The sequence below is a fragment of the Oryx dammah genome, unplaced genomic scaffold, assembly GCF_014754425.2.
Source record: "Oryx dammah isolate SB20612 unplaced genomic scaffold, SCBI_Odam_1.1 HiC_scaffold_3, whole genome shotgun sequence".
Lineage (NCBI taxonomy): Eukaryota > Metazoa > Chordata > Mammalia > Artiodactyla > Bovidae > Oryx > Oryx dammah.
The window spans coordinates 76,909,030-76,930,587 of record NW_024070187.1 but is presented as its reverse complement, the minus strand read 5'-3'; the positions used below and the strand labels follow the sequence as shown (position 1 = coordinate 76,930,587).

At 33.5% G+C, this 21,558-nt stretch overlaps 1 protein-coding gene across 1 annotated transcript in view; it reads right to left on the bottom strand.

The window, feature by feature from the left end:
* Nucleotides 1-21,558, bottom strand: part of ADGRL3 (adhesion G protein-coupled receptor L3) — a 734,126-nt gene that overhangs the window by 16,858 nt on the left and 695,710 nt on the right. Inside the window, exon 22 of the mRNA XM_040238287.1 lies at nucleotides 19,521-19,617. Coding sequence (XP_040094221.1) covers nucleotides 19,521-19,617 — 97 coding nt within the window. The remainder of the gene's footprint in view (nucleotides 1-19,520; nucleotides 19,618-21,558) is intronic.

The window sequence follows — 21,558 nt, the reverse complement described above, 5'->3', positions numbered from 1 at the left end:
TGGACACAACTGAACGACTTTCACTCACTCACTCATTCTTATGATAGAATTACAGGGAATTAAATACATACACACACACAAATACAATTAAATACAAGTAAAACTGAAAAAATCTGAGCAAAATTGGTGGGAAGTTTCAATGTCAATATGCTGGCTGTGACACTGTAGTATACTTTTACAAGATATTATTGAGGGAAACTGGGGAAAAGGTACATGACCTCTGTAGTATTTCATTACAACTGCAAGTGAATCTACAACTGTCTCAAAATAAAAAGTAATCTATCCTGAATGCATAAAATAGGAACATTCAGTTGCTCACAGAAATATTAAAAAAGTGAAAAGGGAAAATTTTCCATGGCAGTTTTAATTTTTTTAAATCATACTGTTATACAGTAAATTACCAGTCAAATATTTTAATGTCAAAATTGGGAAAGTGAACTCTTGATTTAAAGGACAATAAACATTGTCTTGGGTTTCCCTGGTGACTCAGACAGTAAAGAATCCGCCTGCAGGATATGGCACGCTTGGGGCTGATACGTGGGGATGACCCAGAGAGATGTTGTGGGGAGGGGGGTGGGAGGGGGGTTCATGTTTGGGAACGCATGTACACCTGTGGTGGATTCATGTCAATCTATGCCAAAACCAATACAGAATTGTAAAGTAAAAATTAAAAAAATAAATAAATAAAAGAATCCGCCTGCAATGTGGGAGACCTGGGTTCGATCTCTGAGTTGGGAAGATGCCCTGAGAAAGGGTACTCACTCCAATATTCTGGCCTGGAGAATTTCATGGCCAGACAAAGCTTGTCTGATCTGTAGAGCTGAAAGGTTTCAGTTATATTAGGAAATAAGCCATATGTTTACATCCTACACATTCTGCAAAGAACTAGCACACAATTTTTCACTTACTATATGCTTGATGAATATTTATTAAACTTGTATTTCATATACATTTACATGTCTTTACACAGTGAGATGACAGATCTTCATCTTATTATAAAATGGGTACATCAGGATATTATTTTTCATTGATGAATTAAATACATGGTTTATTAGTAAGGAAAGCTAAAATGAGTTGGCTATAGTGGTCTTTCAGATAAGAAACTGAATATTGATTAATCTTAAACATGGATATTGCACAAATTTAAGATAAACTGATTGAGACAGGATTTGATTTGCCCAACATTTTCTGTAAACAAACTACCTATAAATTGTATTTATGTAATATTTATTATTGCAACATTTTTCAAATAAAAAAGGTTAGTCTTCTAATACAAATAATTGTTTTCTAAAGTTACTATAAATGAAAATTTAAATTAAAAATGAAACGTGTAAGAACTTAAAATGAACTAGGGTAAAACAAAAATATGAAATTATTCAAACTCTTTATATTTTCTCATAGATCAAATAAGGGTAAGATCTTTATTGCTGGGACTTACATGTGCATTTCTATAGATTTCCCTTCATTTCTACATATTATTTAAAGTAATAGGAAAACAAACAGTAGGCTGGGAAGATGGCTTGTGACTTTTTTTCCTTACTTCACATAGCTTATAAAAGAAAATATCCCTTTTTTTTTCCTATGCCGATGTAAAAGATAATCTGCTTAAAAGTTACCATCAGAAGAAAACTAATTATGTATGGTAATGAATGTGAACTAGATTCATCGTGGTGACTTTCATAATATATACAAGAAGTTAATTATGCCATATACTGAAAACTAATATGTCAATTTACCTGAACTTAAAAACTAATAAATAATAAAAATACAATTTAAAAAAGATGACCTAGAGAACAAGTAAACAATTGAGTTGGAAAGAATCAAGCATAAGCAGGAAGCAGGTGACTCAAATTTTGGTTTCTGTTTAGAATTTGGTTTTCAAAAAAGCTAATAATAAGAGAACAAAAAGTGGAATTCCATAATGGAATTCTAATGAAACTATCAAAATCTGTATAGATAACCCATTTGGTTCTAGCTTTCCTAGCATAAAGTTCCTGTTCTGTTTTTCTTAGGGGTTTCCTAATCTTTAAATGTATTTTAAATTTAAAGCACTTTTATCAGTGAAATCTACTAATGTAGGAAGACTGAATTTTAAAGTTTTCTTATTTGTCATCAATTCCTGCTAAGTTAGAAAAGGCCAGGAATAATAGCAGCAATGGATTGCCATACAGCTGTATTATGATACAGTGTTGCTGAAATGGTACACTATCCATCTCTACCACAAGAGTTTGGTAGGCTGTTTCAAGTCTGAGGGCAAGGAAGAATCAGCTACTAAACTACAGCCCTAATGAGTGACATTATTGGAGATCCACCTGCTGTTGAATCTAAAGCCAGATAAAAACTTAAAAAAAAAAATTAAACTTAAAACTAAAATCAGCTTTCTCTTTATCGTTGGTGTTAAGGACCTTTCTTCCTGATAGAAAAAGAATCACTATTTACATTGTTGGCTTTTTTACTATCATTCATTTTTATACCTCATGCACCATTTAAATCTAATATAATTAGTGTCACTGAAACTGACTTTAGTCCTGAAACCGAAGAGTTATAAGAAGTATGGCTTCAGTTATAGGAACTACAGAGCAGGATGTGCCCTTTGGTGATCAATGTTTTGCAAAGATTATAAAGTTTTGGATAAGCTCTATGAGTTTGCTAGTTTGAAATTTTGAGGGCGATATCTGAATAACTCAACAATTATGCTTCATTCGATTCATCTTGTGTAAGAAGTTAATACCTTTTCATGGACACTCATAGCTGTTGTAATCTCAAGAGGCCATGTTTCCTGTTGGCGTGCCAAACAAGTGCAATTTTCCTAGAAAGTGACACCTATCTTCGGGCTTCCCTGGTGGCTCTGTGGTAAAGAATCTGCCTGCAATGAGGAAAGACCCAGGTTCAATCCCTAGGTTGTGAAGGTCTCCTGGAGAAGCAAATGGCAACCCACTTCAGTATTCTTGCCTGGAGAATCCCATGGACAGAGGAGTCTGGAGGGCTATAGTCCATGGGGTCACAAAGAATCAGACATGACTGAGCAACTAACACTTACTTTCACAGTACCCACTCACATTTAGGCATTTAAGTTATACTTCTGAAAGATAGAACTGGCTGTACTAAAAAACTCTGCTTGTTGATAATGCCCAATCTTTTATTTAAACACCTGCACAGAAACTATCTTCCTTCATCTTTTAGGTACACAGTTATGCCTATGTCTTTCTCTGCAGCTGCACTGCATTTCATTTCTCTTTTGCCCAAGTCTGTTCTGTTTGCTTCTGGCTGCTTCTTCAATTTATTTGGGTCACTTTGAATTCTGATACTGTTTCCCAAGGTTCTGTCCATCCTGTCTTTTCCCTTTCCCTCCAAATAACTTCTGATTTGTAAACTTCCCTTCTAATAACTGTGAAATTGCTGAAGACTTCCAAGAAGATCAGCGTTTACAAACCATCTGTTACTAATTTGCCACTAAAAAGTTAAGCCTACTGGTTAGTCAGTTTGAAGATAGAAATAAATTGATGGTGGGAGGTGGAGAGGAAGATAGTTATAACACTATGTATGGGAAAATCCTGTTCATGTGCTAATTTCACTGTAATGTAAACCCCAGAAAACAGAGAATATATAGTGTGGGGCCCTAAATGGGAAACCTTAAAAAAATGGGTTTTGCGGTTAGAAACTAAAAGGGCGCCTGGCGAAAGAGATAGGGGCGTGGTCTATGTTAAAGGTTTTGATTGGCTCTCTTGATTTCCGTGCACGTGGACAGCACGTGATCACCATAGACTCCTGTTATAATGAAGGCACATGATCATTTGACCTTTAATGTGATTGGTGCAACTATGGCATATTACGATTTGACCTTTAACATGATTGGTGCAACTATGGAAAATCCCTTGCAAAACCCCCCTACTTGCCTATATAAACCAAGAGCTGTGGCAATAAAGCGGAACTGCTCAGATGGAACCCCTGTCTCGTCTGATTGTCTCTCGCTTGTCGAGGGGCTGGGTTGGTGGACAGCAGGCTCACCTCTCCTTGGGACCCCTTGGCTTTGCTGAGGGAAGTTCCACTGCCTCTCTCTTTCTGCAGAGCGCCCCCCCGCAATATAGGGTTTTTTTCACTGCTCTGTATCTCATGTCTAGGATAGTTCTTAAAGCTCAATAAATATTTCCTTAATTAAAGAAAAAATTTATGTGAAATACATGATATTATAAAAACTAAAACAAAATCATTTTTTTCAATTATAAGCAGTTTTATACTTTGAGTAAATTTTTTAAGAGTGTAATTGGTATAATTCCTACTGTGATTTCAGTTCAGTCATTCAGTCATGTCCGACTCTTTGTGACCCCATGAACTGCAGCATGCCAGGCCTCCCTGTCCATCACCAACTCCGGGAGCTTACCCAAATTCATGTCCATTGAGTCGATGATGCCATCCAACCATCTCATCCGCTGTCATCCCCTTCTCCTCCTGCCTTCAATCTTTCCCAATATCAGGGTCTTTTCAAATGAGTCAGCTCTTCACATCAGGTGGCCAAAACACTGGAGTTTCAGCTTCAACATCAGTCCTTCCAATGAACACCCAGGACTGATCTCCTTTAGGATGGACTGGATGGATCTCCTTGCAGTCCAAGGGACTCTCAAGAGTCTTCTCCAACACCACAGTTCAAAAGTATCAATTCTTTAGCGCTCAGTTTTTTTTATAGTACAATTCTCACATCCATACATGACCACTGGAAAAACCATAGCCTTGACCAGACGGACCTTTGTTGATAAAGTAATGTCTTTGCTTTCAAATATGCTGTCTAGGCTGGTCATAACTTTCCTTCCAAGGAGTAAGCGTCTTTTAATTTCATGGCAGCAATAACCATCTACAGTGATTTTGGAGCTCAAGAAATAGTCAACCACTGTTTCCACTGTTTCTCCACCTAATTCACCATGTACTGTGATTTATTTCCTTGCAATACTACACTGATGACCATAATAGTGAAACAATTAAAGCAAAGATTAATATGCATATAATTACTTGAAAATGGTAAATGCTACCTGAATATTGATTGCAGATAATAATTAGAGGGGGGAAAAACAGCACTGCCTGCCATGAAATACTGAAATTATTAAAGCAAAGACAATATTCATATAATTATTTGTAAATAGTAAATGCTACTTGAATATTAACTGAAGATAATAATTAGAAGGGAAAAAAAAAACAGAACAGACTGCTATGACTCAAAAAGCTTAAATAGGGTAAAACAGTTCAAAGTGGCTATGTAAAAATAGTTATTCTTTAATTCTTTGACTCATTACATCCTGACTACAGTCTAGTCAAATTGATTATTTGCTATCAGAAACAAGGGGTTGCTCTTTAACAAAACCATAGGAAAGGAATTAGTATTGAGTTTCAACATACATGACTCATCAACAAGGCTGTCAACAGAGGACTAAGCACAAAATCTTTATTTTTGGTAAAAGCGTGATAGAAAACAAAATAAGATTTTCATATTCCACACTGAAAACTTAGAGGTTTTTCTGGCAGTTTTTTGTCAGACCCTGTGCTACTGAAAAAGACTAAGTGTAAAATCAAAGGTAGTCATTTTAAGGTTTTTTTTTAATATAAAAAAATTTAAATATTGAGGTTTATATAAAAGTTTTTGAATGAGTGAAATTTGAATGGATTAATAGTATATTCTTTTCAAATGTGTAGTCTTTTACCACAAACCTGCTACATTTCTTTCCTTAGGAAACTAAAATATGTGTTCTGACACTGGGAGGCCCTGAATGACAGCACTGCCTAGGTTAGTTCAATGTGATACCTGTAATTGAGGACTGAAAATCTAAGGCAGATTCACCTGCTTTGAAACTGTGAAGGAAGGAACAGATCTGAAACAAGATCACAGTTGGATCTCACTTGAATCTACATTATATGATTCAGAAACATAATCCAAACAATGTTTCTTCTTGACAGCAGGCTAACAAAACTATACTGAAAAGCTCTTAAAATAACTAGAACTATCACTCTCTTTTGCCCCTCACACTTCATTAAAAAAAAATGCACTTACATTCACACTGATCATATTAAATGGGAAAAATTGTATAATTTAAGACCACAGTGATCCAATGAACCAATTGAATACAACCATTCTCTAATAATCACATATCAATATACCTCAATTTTCAAATTCTGATGTATAAATATACAGCATAGTAAATGTTCTGTTTGATTTATTTCAATAAAATAGCTTTACCCAGATGATTCCTCACTCCTTAATATACCTCATCCTCCATTCAGTTCCCTCATGGTTCTCTCCTTTGGTTTGGCATAGTTTTGTTTTGTCTTCTATGAGGTCATTTTCATTATATATATTGACCAATGCATATAAGTCAGAGTTTTACACAAAGCAGAGTTACGCCTGAGTGATGTCTTTGTGCTTTTGTCTTCAGATAATAATACTGGCCCACAGCAGAGACTTCATTTTGTATAAGTAAAAATATTTTCACCAATAATATATTTTCTATAGAAATTTAGAATACTAATTTCAGTGTAAAGCAAGGATGCTTTCACCAGGAAATGGTCTCTACAAAGTTGTGAAACCCTTAAAATTGTATGCAAAATAGGTGTATGTTTGTGTGCTCAACTGTGCTCATACAAGAATGGGAGTACTGTGGCTTTTACTTCCTTTTTAAATATTTAAGAAAAGTGGTATGCAGGACAAAAAAAATGTCTTTTTCTTTAGCAAGCGACCAATAAAATAAACAAGGATTCAGACATACCCAAAGTATACCTTACATATATAAGTATCACCTAATCAATTGCAATGTAATAATGGAAAAAGGTTATAACCAAGAATTTACAATGGAATGAGATTTTAACATTATCTAAACCTTTTTTGAACTGTGGTGTTGGAGAAGACTCTTGAGAGTCCCTTGGACTGCAAGGAGTTCCAACCAGTACATCCTAAAGGAGATCAGTCCTGGGTGTTCATTGGAGGGACTGATGTTGAAGCTGAAATTCCAATACTTTGGCCACCTGATGTGAAGAGCTGACTCATTTGAAAAGACCCTGATGCTGGGAAAGATTGAGGGCAGGAGGAGAAGGGGATGACAGAGGGTGAGATGGCTGGATGGCATCACTGACTTGATGGACACGGGTTTGGGTGGACACTGGGAGTTGCTGATGGACAGGGAGGCCTGGCATGCTGCAGTTCATGGAGTTGCAAAGAGTCAGACATGACTGAGCAACTGAACCAAACTGAAATGACTATCATCACACAATATGTAAAGAAACACAGGATCAGAGACATTCATAATTTATTCAAGGTCACACATGACTCTGATCAGTATCAGTAGCTATCAGTTCTGTCACTCAGTCGTGTCCGACCCTTTGCAACCCCATGAACTGCAGCACGCCGTGCCTCCCTGTCCATCATCAACTCCCGGAGTTTACCCAGACTCATGTCCATTGAGTCAGTGATGCCATCTAACCATCTCCTCCTCTATCATCCCCTTCTCCTCCTGTGTTCAATCTTTCCCAACATCAGGGTCTTTTCAAATGAGTCAGCTCTTCACATCAGGTGGCCAAAATTACTCTGGTAGTTTTTCTTAAATATATTTAAGTCAATGACTTTCAAACATATTTTAGCATCTTCTCCAAAAATATGTTTCAACAAAATTTTATTAGGAAACTTATAGTAGTGTATTACTTTGTCATAATGTTTTTCTGCAAATTCAGTTAGTTTATTTTTCATATTCACATATTAATTCATATAACAAATAAAAATAAAAGTAGATAAAAGTGACTTCTAGAACTATGGAGAACTGATTCAATAGGCAGTTTCTCTTTGAAATATTTTGTTTCCTACTTTTCTGCTTTTTTGTGTAATAAAACAATATCAGTACACAAATGCAATCTGCTGAAAGACAGTGTGAGCAATGATTAAATCAATTTTAAAGGGCTATTTTATAAAATAGAGATAGACATATTAAGACCAAGATTTTTATAATGATAAAAGTAAAATAATCTGCATGGTGCCCTTACAGTGATACAAATTTTAAAGCCATAGAAACCATATTTTTATATTTTTTCAGTTTTTATTCAAACAATTAATTAAATTACAAAGTGTCAAAGAAGAGATGTTTTATTGAAACTCATCACTTTTTCCCAAAGTCATAAATTGAAGAGCTGACATCTTGATTTATCACACTATGCACTTTTAATAGCCAACAAGTTTGCTATTAAATATTAATCAACCTGCCTATTAAATTTCTTTCAAATGGTTGAGAGATACTTCAGTTTCTTTTAATAGCTAATTCATTCACTGGAAATCTATTAATATGGATTTCAATGACATGTTGTCTCTAAAGACTGGATTATTGTTAGTTCAGTATAAAATGGAATATTCTGAATGTAGAGGTGTTGCCTCTATTTTAATATGTAAATTCAGAGCTTTAGAGTCAGGAGGCCTAGATTTTACCTATTCTCTTTTCCCTTATTTTGTGCTAATTGGCTTTATACATGTCTTCTTGTCCAGATACATGAGTTTTTCTACAATAAATACTTAGAAGTAAAATTACTGGGTCATATGTTGCCCACATTTTCAGTTTTTTCAAATACATGTGTATCAATTCACACTTTCACAAGTAGTGCATATTTCTTAAATTTTTGCCAGGATTTAGTATTGTTTGGCTGACATTTTGCCAATTTGATAGAGTATGAAATATATCATACTACCCCTATACTATGCATTTTCTTGAATACTAGAGAGATGGAGTAATTTTTCATGTATTTATTGATTGTAAATGTTCTTTATTCTGAGAATTGATTTATATCTTTTGCCCACATACACATTAGATTGTTGAATTTTATATAATAATTTGAAGACATTCATTGCAATGTAGGCATTAACATTTTGTTGTTACATGTACTGTTTACATCTCCTTCCAGTAGCTCACTTTTTTTGAGTACTGTTTAAATTTTGAGATGAGAATCCTATCTTTTTCTTGTAGTTTATGTTTGTTATTTTATTTTTAAGAACTCCTTTAACCTAAAATCTAAAATATATTTTCTTCTAAAAGCTTTAAGGTATTATTTTATGCATGTATATATATATATATATATATATATATTTTTTTTTTTTTTTGCTCTGCAATGCAACACAACCTGGTTGTACTCTATTGAAGAAACTTATGCTATTAGATATTCATTGTTGTTTTTTTACATAATTAGCTGAAAGAAAGCTACTCAGAGATCTTATGTTTTCTGACTACTCAAGTCAATGGTGGCAGGGCTGGAAATCAGAATTCTTGGTGAGTCTTTGCTTCGCAAAACAGGAGGTGGATGGTCTGCAAGTAGAAATGATGAACCTATACTACTCAGTCATTCATCTCTAAAACTCATCTTTTGTGGTCAGAGCCATTTATTTCTGTATGCTTTTAACTTAGACATTTTGAATACTTTGGCAAGGTACTCAAAACAAGAATACTGAGCCCAAATATAATAGGCCCAAAGTGCTTAACCACAGGAAAAATAGCAGTAAATCACATTTCTTTTTAGTAAGAATGTAGTGTATCAAATGTGGTATGTGATTCCCACAGTTATATTCATTTGTAAATCACAAACTGCTTGTGATTTTTTGCTGAATAAAACAAATTTCAGAACAAAGGAAAATATACTAATTAAACAACCTAAAATACCAATTTGAAGAAAATATGACTTTTCATAGAATTTTTTGCCCTATATTGTCATACTTATAGTGTACAAATTATCTAAACTCACATGCAGAAAGTCTGTGAAAGTTAGTGTTAGTTGCTCAGTCATATCCAACTCTTTGAGACCCCATGGACTGTAGTCTGCCAGACTCCTTTGTCCATGGAATTCTCCAGGCAAGAATACTGAAGTGGGCTGCTATTCCCTTCGCCAGGAAATCTTCCCAACCCAGGGATCAAACCCGGGCTTCCTGTATTGCAGACAGATTTTTTACTATCTGAGCCACAAGGTGAAGCCTATACCAGCTAAAGTTTGAATTTTAAATTTGGACACATTATTTAAAAAGTATACAGAGAAAAGTAGATATGAATTAAAACAATGTGTCTATGAATACAGAGATTCTTGATAATGTTTTTCAGAGAAAACTTATTTTGTCATATAATCATAATCAGCTCAGCTCTGTTTTGTTTAGACTGAGGCTATTTCAGGAAACGTATTGTTTCTATTTTTCTACATCAAGACTAACTCTCTTCCTTCAATCTGTAATATCATTTTAAACCTATCTTAGTTCTCCAGTGATTTTCTGGGATTGTAAATTACTCTGTGAATGTGATGGGTAACTTGTTTTAGTTTTTGAAGAACCCACATCCTTTCTAATAATAAGTTATGAGGAAAGTCTATTACAAGATCAAAGGAGTGCCTATAACATAAATACTTACTTTTAAATGGCATGTTGTATATAAGATTGAACTATATGAAACAAAAGACTCACTATACAATAAACAGGGGCTATTGGATACTACAGAATTATTGGCAATTACAATTTAAGTATTTTTTAATCTAATAAGACTTTATTTATGCTAAAACATATCCCATTTCCAGATTTTAATTTTTCATGTAAATGAACTAGCTTCTATTCACTTTCAGAACAGCAGATATGTTAATATAATCTATTTCTTAGAAAAAAATCTGAACAAGTGATGAATCAATTAACTTTGGATATTATATATTGCAGTTATACCATCACAACATTTATGCTTATAATATAGTAGGAGCATTTTTCCAGATGAGAAGGACAGTTTAGTTTGTTTTTAGATTTTGAATTAGATGTTTCATGGATTTTTTGAACCTGAAATGAGCACATGAAACTAATAACTTTAACTTACAACATTCAGTTCAGTTCAGTAGCTCAGTCATGTCCGACTCTTTGCAACCCCATGAATCGCAGCATGCCAGGCCTCCCTGTCCATCACCAACTCCCGGAGTTCACTCAAACTCACTTCCATCGAGTCAGTGATGCCATACAGCCATATCATCCTCTGTCATCTCCTCCTCCTCCTGCCCCCAACCCCTCCCAGCATCAGAGTGTTTTCCAATGAGTCAACTCTTCGCATGAGGTGGCCAAAGTACTGGAGTTTGAGCTTTAGCATCATTCCTTCCAAAGAACACCCAAGGACTGATCTCCTTTAGGATGGACTGGTTGGATCTCCTTGCAGTCCAAGGGACTCTCAAGAGTCTTCTCCAACAATATAGTTCAGAAGCATCAATTCTTTGGCACTCAGCTTTCTTTACAGTCCAACTCTCACATCCATACATGACCACTGGAAAAACCATAGCCTTGACTAGATGGACATTTGTTGGCAAAGTAATGTGTATGCTTTTGAATATGCTATCTAGGTTGGTCATAACTTTCCTTCCAAGGAGTAAGCGTCTTTTAATTTCATGGCTGCAATCACCATCTGCAGTGATTTTGGAGCCCCCAAAAATAAAAGTCTGACACTGTTTCCACTGTTTCCCCTCTATTTCCCATGAAGTGATGGCACCAGATGTCATGATCTTCATTTTCTGAATGTTGAGCTTTAAGCCAACTTTTACTCTCCACTTTCACTTTCATCAAGAGGCTTTTTATTTCCTCTTCACTTTCTGCCATAAGGGTGTTGTCATTGCATATATTAGGTTATTAATATTTCTCCCAGCAATCTTGATTCCAGCTTGTGTTCCTTCCAGCCCAGTGTTTCTCATGATGTACGCTGCATAGGAGTTAAATAAGCAGGGTGACAATATACAGCCTCGACGTACTCCTTTTCCTATTTGGAACCAGTCTGTTGTTCCATGTCCAGTTCCACCTGTTGCTTCCTGACCTGCATACAGGTTTCTCAAGAGGCAGGTCAGGTGGTCTGGTATTCCTATCTCTTTCAGACTTGTCCACATTTTAGTGTGATCCACACAGTCAAAGGCTTTGGCACAGTCAATAAGCAGAAATAGATGTTTTTCTGGAACTCTCTTGCTTTTTCGATGATCCAGCAGATCTTCGCAATTTGATCTCTGGTTCCTCTGCATTTTCTAAAACCAACTTGAACATCTGGAAGTTCACGGTTCACGTACTGCTGAAGCCTGGCTTAGAGAAGTTTGAGCATTACTTTACTAGTGTGTGAGATGAGTGCAATTGTGCAGTAGTTTAAGCATTCTTTGGCATTGCCTTTCTTTGGGATTGAATGAAAATTGACCTTTCCACTCCTGTGGAAACTTACAACATTAACACTACCTAATTGCAGTCAACTCAAATAAATTTCCAATTTTTTTCTCGGTATTATTATACAGCCTTCTGGGAGGACACAGTTCAAGGAACATCAAATTCAGGAATATAGAGATTTGGAAAAGTTATATCTTTGGTTCTATTACTAAATTATTATATGCAGAAGCTATTTACCAGATTTTTTAAACACAATCTTTGCCCCAATCAAAATATTCATCCTTTTACTGAAACACAAGAAATTAAAAATAAAAGAGAAAAGGATTCTACTAATAAAATTTCTTGATATTTTGCATACTTGAGAACTTCCAGGAAAAAAGGATGATCATAAAATTCTTGCAACCTAAGTCCTGCAGTTATATTTAAATATATAGTTAAACAGTTATGTTTAGTAATTCTGCATATTCAATATCAAATCATTTTATAAAAAAATTGTATTGTCACTCCATCTCCCAATTTACTCACAATATCTTACAGTTTCCCTAAGTGAGTAAGATGAATGAATCCATACTAAAGTACTGTGCTTAGAACAAAATAAAGCGAAAGGAAATGAATCAAGGCAATTAGGAAATAAAGATGTGAATAATTGTGCTTTAAGAACAACATATTTCCATATAAGGTAATAAAAATCATTCTGAAATATATTCTTGGAAAAGATCTCTAATTCTAATCCTCAGTAAGCTTCCTGAAAAGTTGTCATCATAAGAAAATAATGAAAATTTTTATTGCTGTAGTAGGGCTCTCTGGTCAGAAAGACCTTGTTTGGAATTTAGATTTAGTACTTTATTAGCCACATGATTTTGGACAAGTTGCCAAGAAACCCAAGTTCTTCGTGGATATAAAGATAATGGATAATAAATAATGAACAGTGTACAATAAGAAAATGACAGTTACACACAATAACAGAGAAATTTCAAATTTATAAAGGCTAAGAAGGAGCATATTGTGTTCTAGCAGAGAAAAGAACACCAGCAATTTCTGAAGATAAGTTGGAGTATTCATATTTAGTTCTCAAAAAAGATACTATTCCCTAAAAGAAAAAAAATCCCATCCTCAGCAACTTACAGAAAACAGTAGTATTTTAAAACTAAATGGAAATGGTCTATAGCACCATATTTAGAAGTTATCAAGGTATCTCACTGTGGCTTGTTTGGTTTATAACAAAGCAGTAAGAGATACTGCTAACTATAAATTAAATATAAAGGGAGAAAGATCATATTTTATAAAAATAAGAAATCTACTCTACATAAATGACCTTCTTTATGAAGAGATCTTTAAAAATTATAATAATAACAATAGTAATTAACACCATTTTTACTATTGTATAGTTGGCTGTGAAGCCTGGACAATTTCAAGGATTCCTAACAAAGGGACAAAGTTAAGAGCAAAAGATAAGTAGGACTCACTGGGAAAGCATTTTAAAGGTTTTTCTTTTTCAGTTCCTGCTAAAAATTGATAGCAACAACATATGCCCCAGACTGATTAGAGATCAATATTTAATATATCTCATATTGCAATGGAAAGTTCATTCTGAAAGTTACTTGGTCTTCCTTGAGGAATCAAGGAATCAGGTTATTAGTAGCATTGTTACATTATCTATTTGATGCAATATTTCACTTTTAAAATCTGTATCATTTTGCTTTTGTGTATTGAATTGATTTTCCTAAAACACGAGATACTCTTATTTTATCATATACTTTTGGAATATTGAAGACACATAGAAAGGAAAGAAACACAGAAGTCACTGTTGCCTCATTAACAATCACAAATACAAAAGTAAAAAATACTAGATATAAATAAAATGGTGAATCTCAAATAAAAAATGTGTCCATGCATAGGATACTTACTGCATTTGCACTCATGTCATCATAATACTTATTCATAACAAAGTAATTTGTTATATAGCCCAGTCTGATCTGTTAGCTATGCAAGTTCTCTTAGGCATATGATAACAGTGTCTACAAATTTCACAAATAGATATCAGATTATATTAGAATCTGGTTAATATTTACAGCCAATGATTTTATAATCCTTCAAAACAGCAAGGCTTTGGGGGCAATAAGACATATGCATGTAAGCCAAATTATACTTACTGACATTAATAAGGTGGTGAATGAGTTTGAGTATTCACCCTAGTAGTTTTAATATATATAAATAATTAATTACAGTGAAAGACCACTTATATCTTTTCATTTGCATTTTTCTTTAAATATATAAAAATAAAATATGTTTAGTAGCCTAAATATTAAGGAGACAGCCAGTAATTTCTTGTGAAGCTTCATCTGTCCCAGTGACCAACCTCCTGGGAAAGACAATATAGGTTCTGAGAAGATATGAATTTAAAAAGGGACCAAGTCATATTCCTACTCTGTTATGTATCTAGTTATCTAGAGGACCTGTCTACATTGAGCTAGTGTCTCTAAGCCTCTGAAGCACAGGAGGGCTTGGAGGAAAGAGAAGGTTGTGCTTGTTTATACCATCTAAGGTAGGGAGAAAATACATTTTACATTTATTTCCTCAATGCTAAAATATAGATACAAATCAAAAATAGAAAATGCAACTACACAGGTATAATTTGCATTTAATTTCTAATTCAAAAGAGACAATTCAGTTTTATTAGTTTATTTCCTTTTGTTAGTGTCAAGGGGAGCACCATATTAGGTAAATTATTTCTTTTACTTGATATTCAGGTAATTACCTCATTCTTCCCACCTATTACTAGAAACTACAAAGTGAAAGAAACCTTTGCAATGAATGATGAATTTTAATATCTGATTACTTGAGATCATTGGCAAGTATCAGTTTTAATTTGTTAGAAAATATTAATGAACTTGTGAATACAATAATAATAATAGTACTTATTATGTTCCTGGCATGTTGTAAGCAATTATGATATATTAACTCAATCCTTTCAAGGTCCCTCTGAAGTGGGTACTATTTATATCCCTACTGCAAAGACACTGAAAAGTTCAGCAATTTACTGAAAGTTCCTAGGTTAACACTTCATAATCAAAACTGCTATGTAAAATACAGCTACAGATTAGACAGTCTTCTGCCATATAACACTTAATCTTGGCTTACATAAATACAGCTTTACTGGTCATAACTCCATGAAGAAAGATCTACATTGTGTGGGATGTTGATGGGAAGGAGAATGGGAAGTAAGGGAAAATAAAATTCACAGTACTAGCCAAGTCATTATTCCAGAAGGAGAAATGCATTTTTGGTGGTTCTCCCACTCAAATGGGGCACATTTTTGCAGTCCACAGCTGGGAGGTGGGGAGGCACCTTTTGATAATTCAGACATATTGGTAGCAGCTACCTACCAAACCTTGCTTTTAAATTGAAATTTCTGATGTCAATTCCACTTATTAAACAAAAAGAAAAGGAGAGATATAAATATTATTCATGATGATAGAGCCTAATAAGATCTCATTTCAGAAAATATCACAATTTCTATATATATCTACAAAAAGAGTGGAAACGTGTAACAATTATTATAACTGAACTACCAGAGAATATATTTCTCATCAAATGCTATATATTTGGATCAAACTCAAGTTTGCTAATCTAAATCACTCAGAATACAGTTCGGCCAGTAGAGACTGGGTAGGAGATACAGGTGGGAAACCTAACCTGAGCTACAAATTGTTTCTACTACTATCAGGAATTCTGAGCTACCAAAAATTTGAATTAGTGTTCCATTGTCCTGGGAGCAGCTTGGGAACTGAGCATGACTTCAAGGTATATGCAAATTGTATATATTTAAATGAACAAAGGAACAAACTATCTGGTGGGGTTTGTGAAACATGTTTTGGATCAGAGTTAGCTTTCTCTGAAACTCTCTGTAAACAACCATCACCTCACGGTTCTCAAAAAGCTCCTTCTCCCTGTGTATACAGTGGAATGGGTGAAGTTAACTTGATGTTAGTTCTGGGACTTGGGGAATTGGGTTCATGAAATTCTGGATTTGTATGAGTGTGTAGCACTGTGGCAAACAAATCATCAGAAGAAAAATGTCTGAAAATGTATAGGGAACACTTGGAAAACATCTTCAAAATATAGAAATTTCAAGGACAATGTAATGAAAGCTTTTAAAGAGATGAGGTGACCAAATAACAAAATCCCCAAGAGAACGTCTAAGAATGATTTCATAAATTTTAAAATTATCAATAAATCTTCCAAAGTCTTGCTTGATTCCAAGGAGTACAATCCCAATAGTAATCAAATTTATCACACTGGAGATTCTAGACAGATAATCTGATACATAGGATATAACTAGTTGGTTCAAGAACCAAACATTAGGGATAATTTGAAAAAATATAAACCACTGAGAAGGATTTATTCACTGCATGGTAGATGTTTTATTCTTAATGAATCTCAAAGATGATAATAATGGTTCTTATTTGGAAGAATAGATGATAAGACATACAGAATTTTAAGATAATTTTCTTTTAATGAATTGGACAGTGGTATGAATAGAAAAGAAATCCTGAATTGAAAATGGGACTAATTTTTAGACAACTTCTTGTAGTTTTCAAAGGTCAGAAGTACTCTAAAGACAAACATAAGAGATTTAAAATATCTAATTTAGAAAGAAAGGAAAATGAAGTTGGAAATTAAAAAATTATAACTGTAAGAAAAAACTAAGAATGAATGGGAAGTTAGAATATATGAAGATGTAAAGATGTAGTGCCTAACATTTTTATTTTAATAATAGAGAATATAATCTTTTGAATACATAGATGTAAATAATTATGCTGCTGAGGTGACTGAAGTGTTTATCTGGAAGGGTGAATCTTATATGCCACCTACCTAAATATGATACACACGCCTGAATGCAGGGAAGATAGGACCCTGGGGAATAAGACAAGATTAAAGAAGGAAGTTAAAGACTAGCTTCAGAGATATTATATGAAGAAATAAAATTTTAAAGTACTGCACTCATCTAAGATAAAAAATAATGAGATGAGAATAAAATGAGGAGTTTCTGACTCAAGGGACTAGGAAATTAATATAGGAGATCAGGAAGATCACTATGATGTCTCCCCATTAAAGTCACTGAGTGAAAGGAAGAATATATATCCTGAAGGAAAAGATCACTGCATAGGCATACTTCAAACAAACCATAAAGTCAGTTTTACCCTCTCCCCAAAGTCATCGTCAAATAACTTACTGGATATCACAAGAAATTTTGTACCCTTTCTTCAATAACTTTAAGAAGTATCCTTTAAAACTAAAGATTTTTAAAAACAGATTTAATATATAATCAGACAATATAAAATATTATTATTTTCTTTAAATATATTTTAAATTGACCTATTCATACATAGCATATATTCCAAGTTGATGAAATTTCTGAGAAGGAACTAAAAAGGGCAAAATCTTACATAGTGCAATTGACCTTAAAATCAAGGTCATAAAAATTATTCAGTTAAAATAATTTTTAATAAAGCTACATACTTTAATGTCAATATAAATCTAGATCACAATGCTAAGCCAAGTAGTTTACATGTTTTCTCTGTCTTCACAGTAAGCAAATAAATGGTGCATTATTATAATCAAACCTCATCTTTTGTAAAAATAATACATTCTATGGTTTCTGTGATCATTAGATGCAAGATACTCCTAACAAGAAATCTTATTAATAAGAATAGCTTTGAATAAAAGAATAGTTTTCTTAAAGGAGCATACTATACTATTTCAATGTATTATTTCTATGTATTATTTAAAGTAAAAAGAAAATCTGTCACTATGAAAGCAATTTATTTCCTAAACTTTGGAGGCATGTGTAGATAATATATATGCTCTGATTTAGGAAGTATTTCAAAGAGTTAAGAGTATTCATATTTAAATTTTCATAAAACTAATCATAAAAGTAAACTTAAAAAGAGAACACTTGTGAGATACTATGTAAAATAAACTGAAAATGAAATAAAATACAAGAGGGTAATTGTTTTATTTTAATGTATTTTCTTCATATTTGGAAGAATATTTGCACTCACTGTTCTAACTTAAGCAAAACTGTTGTAGAAAATTTAATATCATCACTAGGTTTATAGTTACTTTATCACTACCACACATATAAGCATGGAAGTCAATCAAGATTTATACAACATGGATGAATCCCTAAATCAAATTTAACTTAGACACTATTTGTTATAACTTCTTTTATATAAACAAGATGCAACTTTTATTTGACTAAAAGTAATCAAGAATACCAGTATTTGAATCATTCTTAATCATAAGCCATAATTAGTGAATTAGTTGTTTCTAAGTAGCATTTGATGTAACAAAAAGTAGACACAAGTAGGTTTAAAGCAAACAATTCCAGTTTGGAGCTAATAAAAATAACAATATTGATCATAAAAAAGTCATGAAAATAACCACAGAATGTATGCATCAAAAAATGTCTCTTTTAGGACAGTCTGATTAAAATGTGCTCATGCCAGCACCATCCCCAAGATACAACTATGTTCTAAAGATTTCCCAGCACAGACTGTAGTGTACCCCAGCTCTGTGCAAACATTGTTTGTACCCATTTTTATTGCAATCAATTTAATTTTAATCTCTCTCTCACACTCACACATACATTTACGATGGGGAGGAGGAGGAGAGGGAGAAAGTAAGAGGGAGAGAGACAGAGGGAATAAGAAAGATCCAGCACAAACAAAATAGTAGATTAAGGGAACATCAGTTTTAAAATCTAAATGGTATTCCAGAAAAATTTTAACCAGAAGCATATACACACTGAAAGAATTATTATATACATATATGTATAAAATTTACATATAGTGGGTTTTTCCTTCTGTATCTTTAAATATCCAATATTATCTGAACACATCTTACTGATATTAAGATTAAATGGGATTTTTCCAAAAATACACAGGTTGCCTTAAGTATATTAGACAGTATAATTTTACTTCCACAAAGACTAAGAAATTGCTCTATACCTGGGACAGTGTGGAACTCTATGATGCTTAGCAGACTATATAGCCACATAATTGCCCATTTTCAAAGCTTCCAATGAGGCCTGACAACTCACCAGTTTATAGCAGTGGCAGATGATTAGAGAAAGAAATTTTTCACTTTTTAACTTACTTTCAGAAAAGATATGAAAATTCAGGATTGAGAAAAGAAGCCTTATGAATAATGGAATACACAGCTACACTCAACCACTTTTTATATCTTTGCAACATTTCTATCACATGGAACAAAGTCCAGAAGTTGCAAATAAAGCAATGCATTTAGGAATTTTTTTAAGTAATCACAAAAAGAGTAAATATGAAAAATTATTTCTAATTACCTCTGTTGAGTGATGCTGAACTGTTTATATCTCCAGTAATGAAGGAAGACTCTGACTGTTTTCGGACTGTATCATTCCACATTCTACGAATTCGGCTCTGGATGAAGAAAAAGGAAAAAGGAGATAAAATCACCACACAGTGAACCTCGCACAAGTCACTCTTTTTTTTAATTTCTGTAATATAGGCTTATATGAGGCTTTTATTTCTGGCATCTGGCAAATACACAGCTTCCACATGCTTGTAGTACAGGAGCATGAGAATATCAGGAACTAAATTAATGATAATCATTGGTTCTTATTAAGTGTATTCTTAAATGCATATGCCAGAAGTCATTATAACTATTTAAAAGAAATAAATGTAATGGTGGTAGTTTAGTTGGTCAGTTGTGTCTGATGCTTCGCAACTTTATGGACTGTGCCCACCAGGCTCCTATGTCCATAGAATTTTCCAGGCAAGAACAATGGAGTGGGTTGCCATTTCCTTCTTCAGGGGATTTAACTGACCCAGGGATCAAACCCGTGTTTCCTGTATTGCAGTCAGTCCCCTGCATAGCAGGAGGATTCTTTACCAGCTGAGCTACCAAGGAAGCCCTAAATGTAATATGATATGCCAATTTAAAAGATACATATGATGTATGTGTAGATACATAGAAGATACATAGAAGTGTACTCTAGATAGAATATAGTAATTTTAATTTCTAAGGTAAAACAAGTCATTTTCACTGTAATTTTATGGGAATTTAATATTTAAATGTGCATTAAATTAAAGCTTTAGTAACAAAAATTTTACTTAATTCAGAATCTTATAACAACAAATATTTTGGGATGAAAAGAATATAGAGTATTATTAAGATGTTACTAAACAACATTTTCTATAAATTTTGTAAGAAGATCAATATAATTTTACAGGTTACATACTATCTTGACTTTTCTATCTTTTGAAGTAAACAAAGGAAGTCAGTTGATCTTTATTCATTTCCATATAGTAGGAAGTTTTATAGAGAATTGAAATTCTTACATCATTATATAAATTCTCAAACAATTTTCTAAGTGTCTGATAATTCAAGAAAGATTTTTCCACTGTGGGGCGAAACTTTTTTCTGGTTTACTGTTCAGTTACTTTATTAGACTTAGGGATCAAAAATGAAATAATGGTCTTATGAACAGGAAACAAAATATTTTCAGAAGCTTTTCCAAGGATGAAAAAGTTATAATACTAACTAGTACTAACTAGTACTAATGGTGAAACCAAGCTCACAGAAGGGTTATGTTTCAAATATATTTGAACTCAAATAATAGGAGTACCTAATCCTCAAATATTAGATGATTGGTTTAATGAATATTGGGTCATGTTTATCCCTTGGAAATACTGTCTATTTTGTTATATAGGTGAGAAACTATACATATTACACATACAAACAAAGCAAAAGTAATAAAAATACAATAAGAAAACCAATGCAATAAACCTGACAATTAAAAAATGTTTCTATTGAAAAATACTCCAAAATTCAAACTGAAATACTTGGAATCAATTTCTCACATTTGTTTTATTGGTTAACTAACTATAAACATATTAATTGACCTCTTTAATGTAGAAGATACAAAGAGGAAAGGCAAACACAAACATCTTTGCTTTCATGGTCCTGCTAGACTAATGACAGATTAATCACACAAATTAATAAAACAAATGCAAAAGTACAATATGTCCACAAATCTCTATAGAAGCATTACTAATTATAGCTGAAAACTGTGAACAATTCAAAGACTATCAATGGTACGATGGACACATAAATCATAGAATAATGTATAGTGATGAAGGGCTTCCCAGGTGGCTCAGTGCGTAAAGAATCCGCTTGTAATGCAGGAAATGCAGGCAGACACAAGTTCAGTCTTGCAATTGAGAAGATCCCCTGGAGGAATGTATGGCAACCCATTCCAGTATTCTTGCCTAGAGAACCCCATGGACAGAGGAGCCTTGTGGGCAACAGTCCATGAAGTCACAAAGATCAGACATGACTGAATGGACTGAACACACATA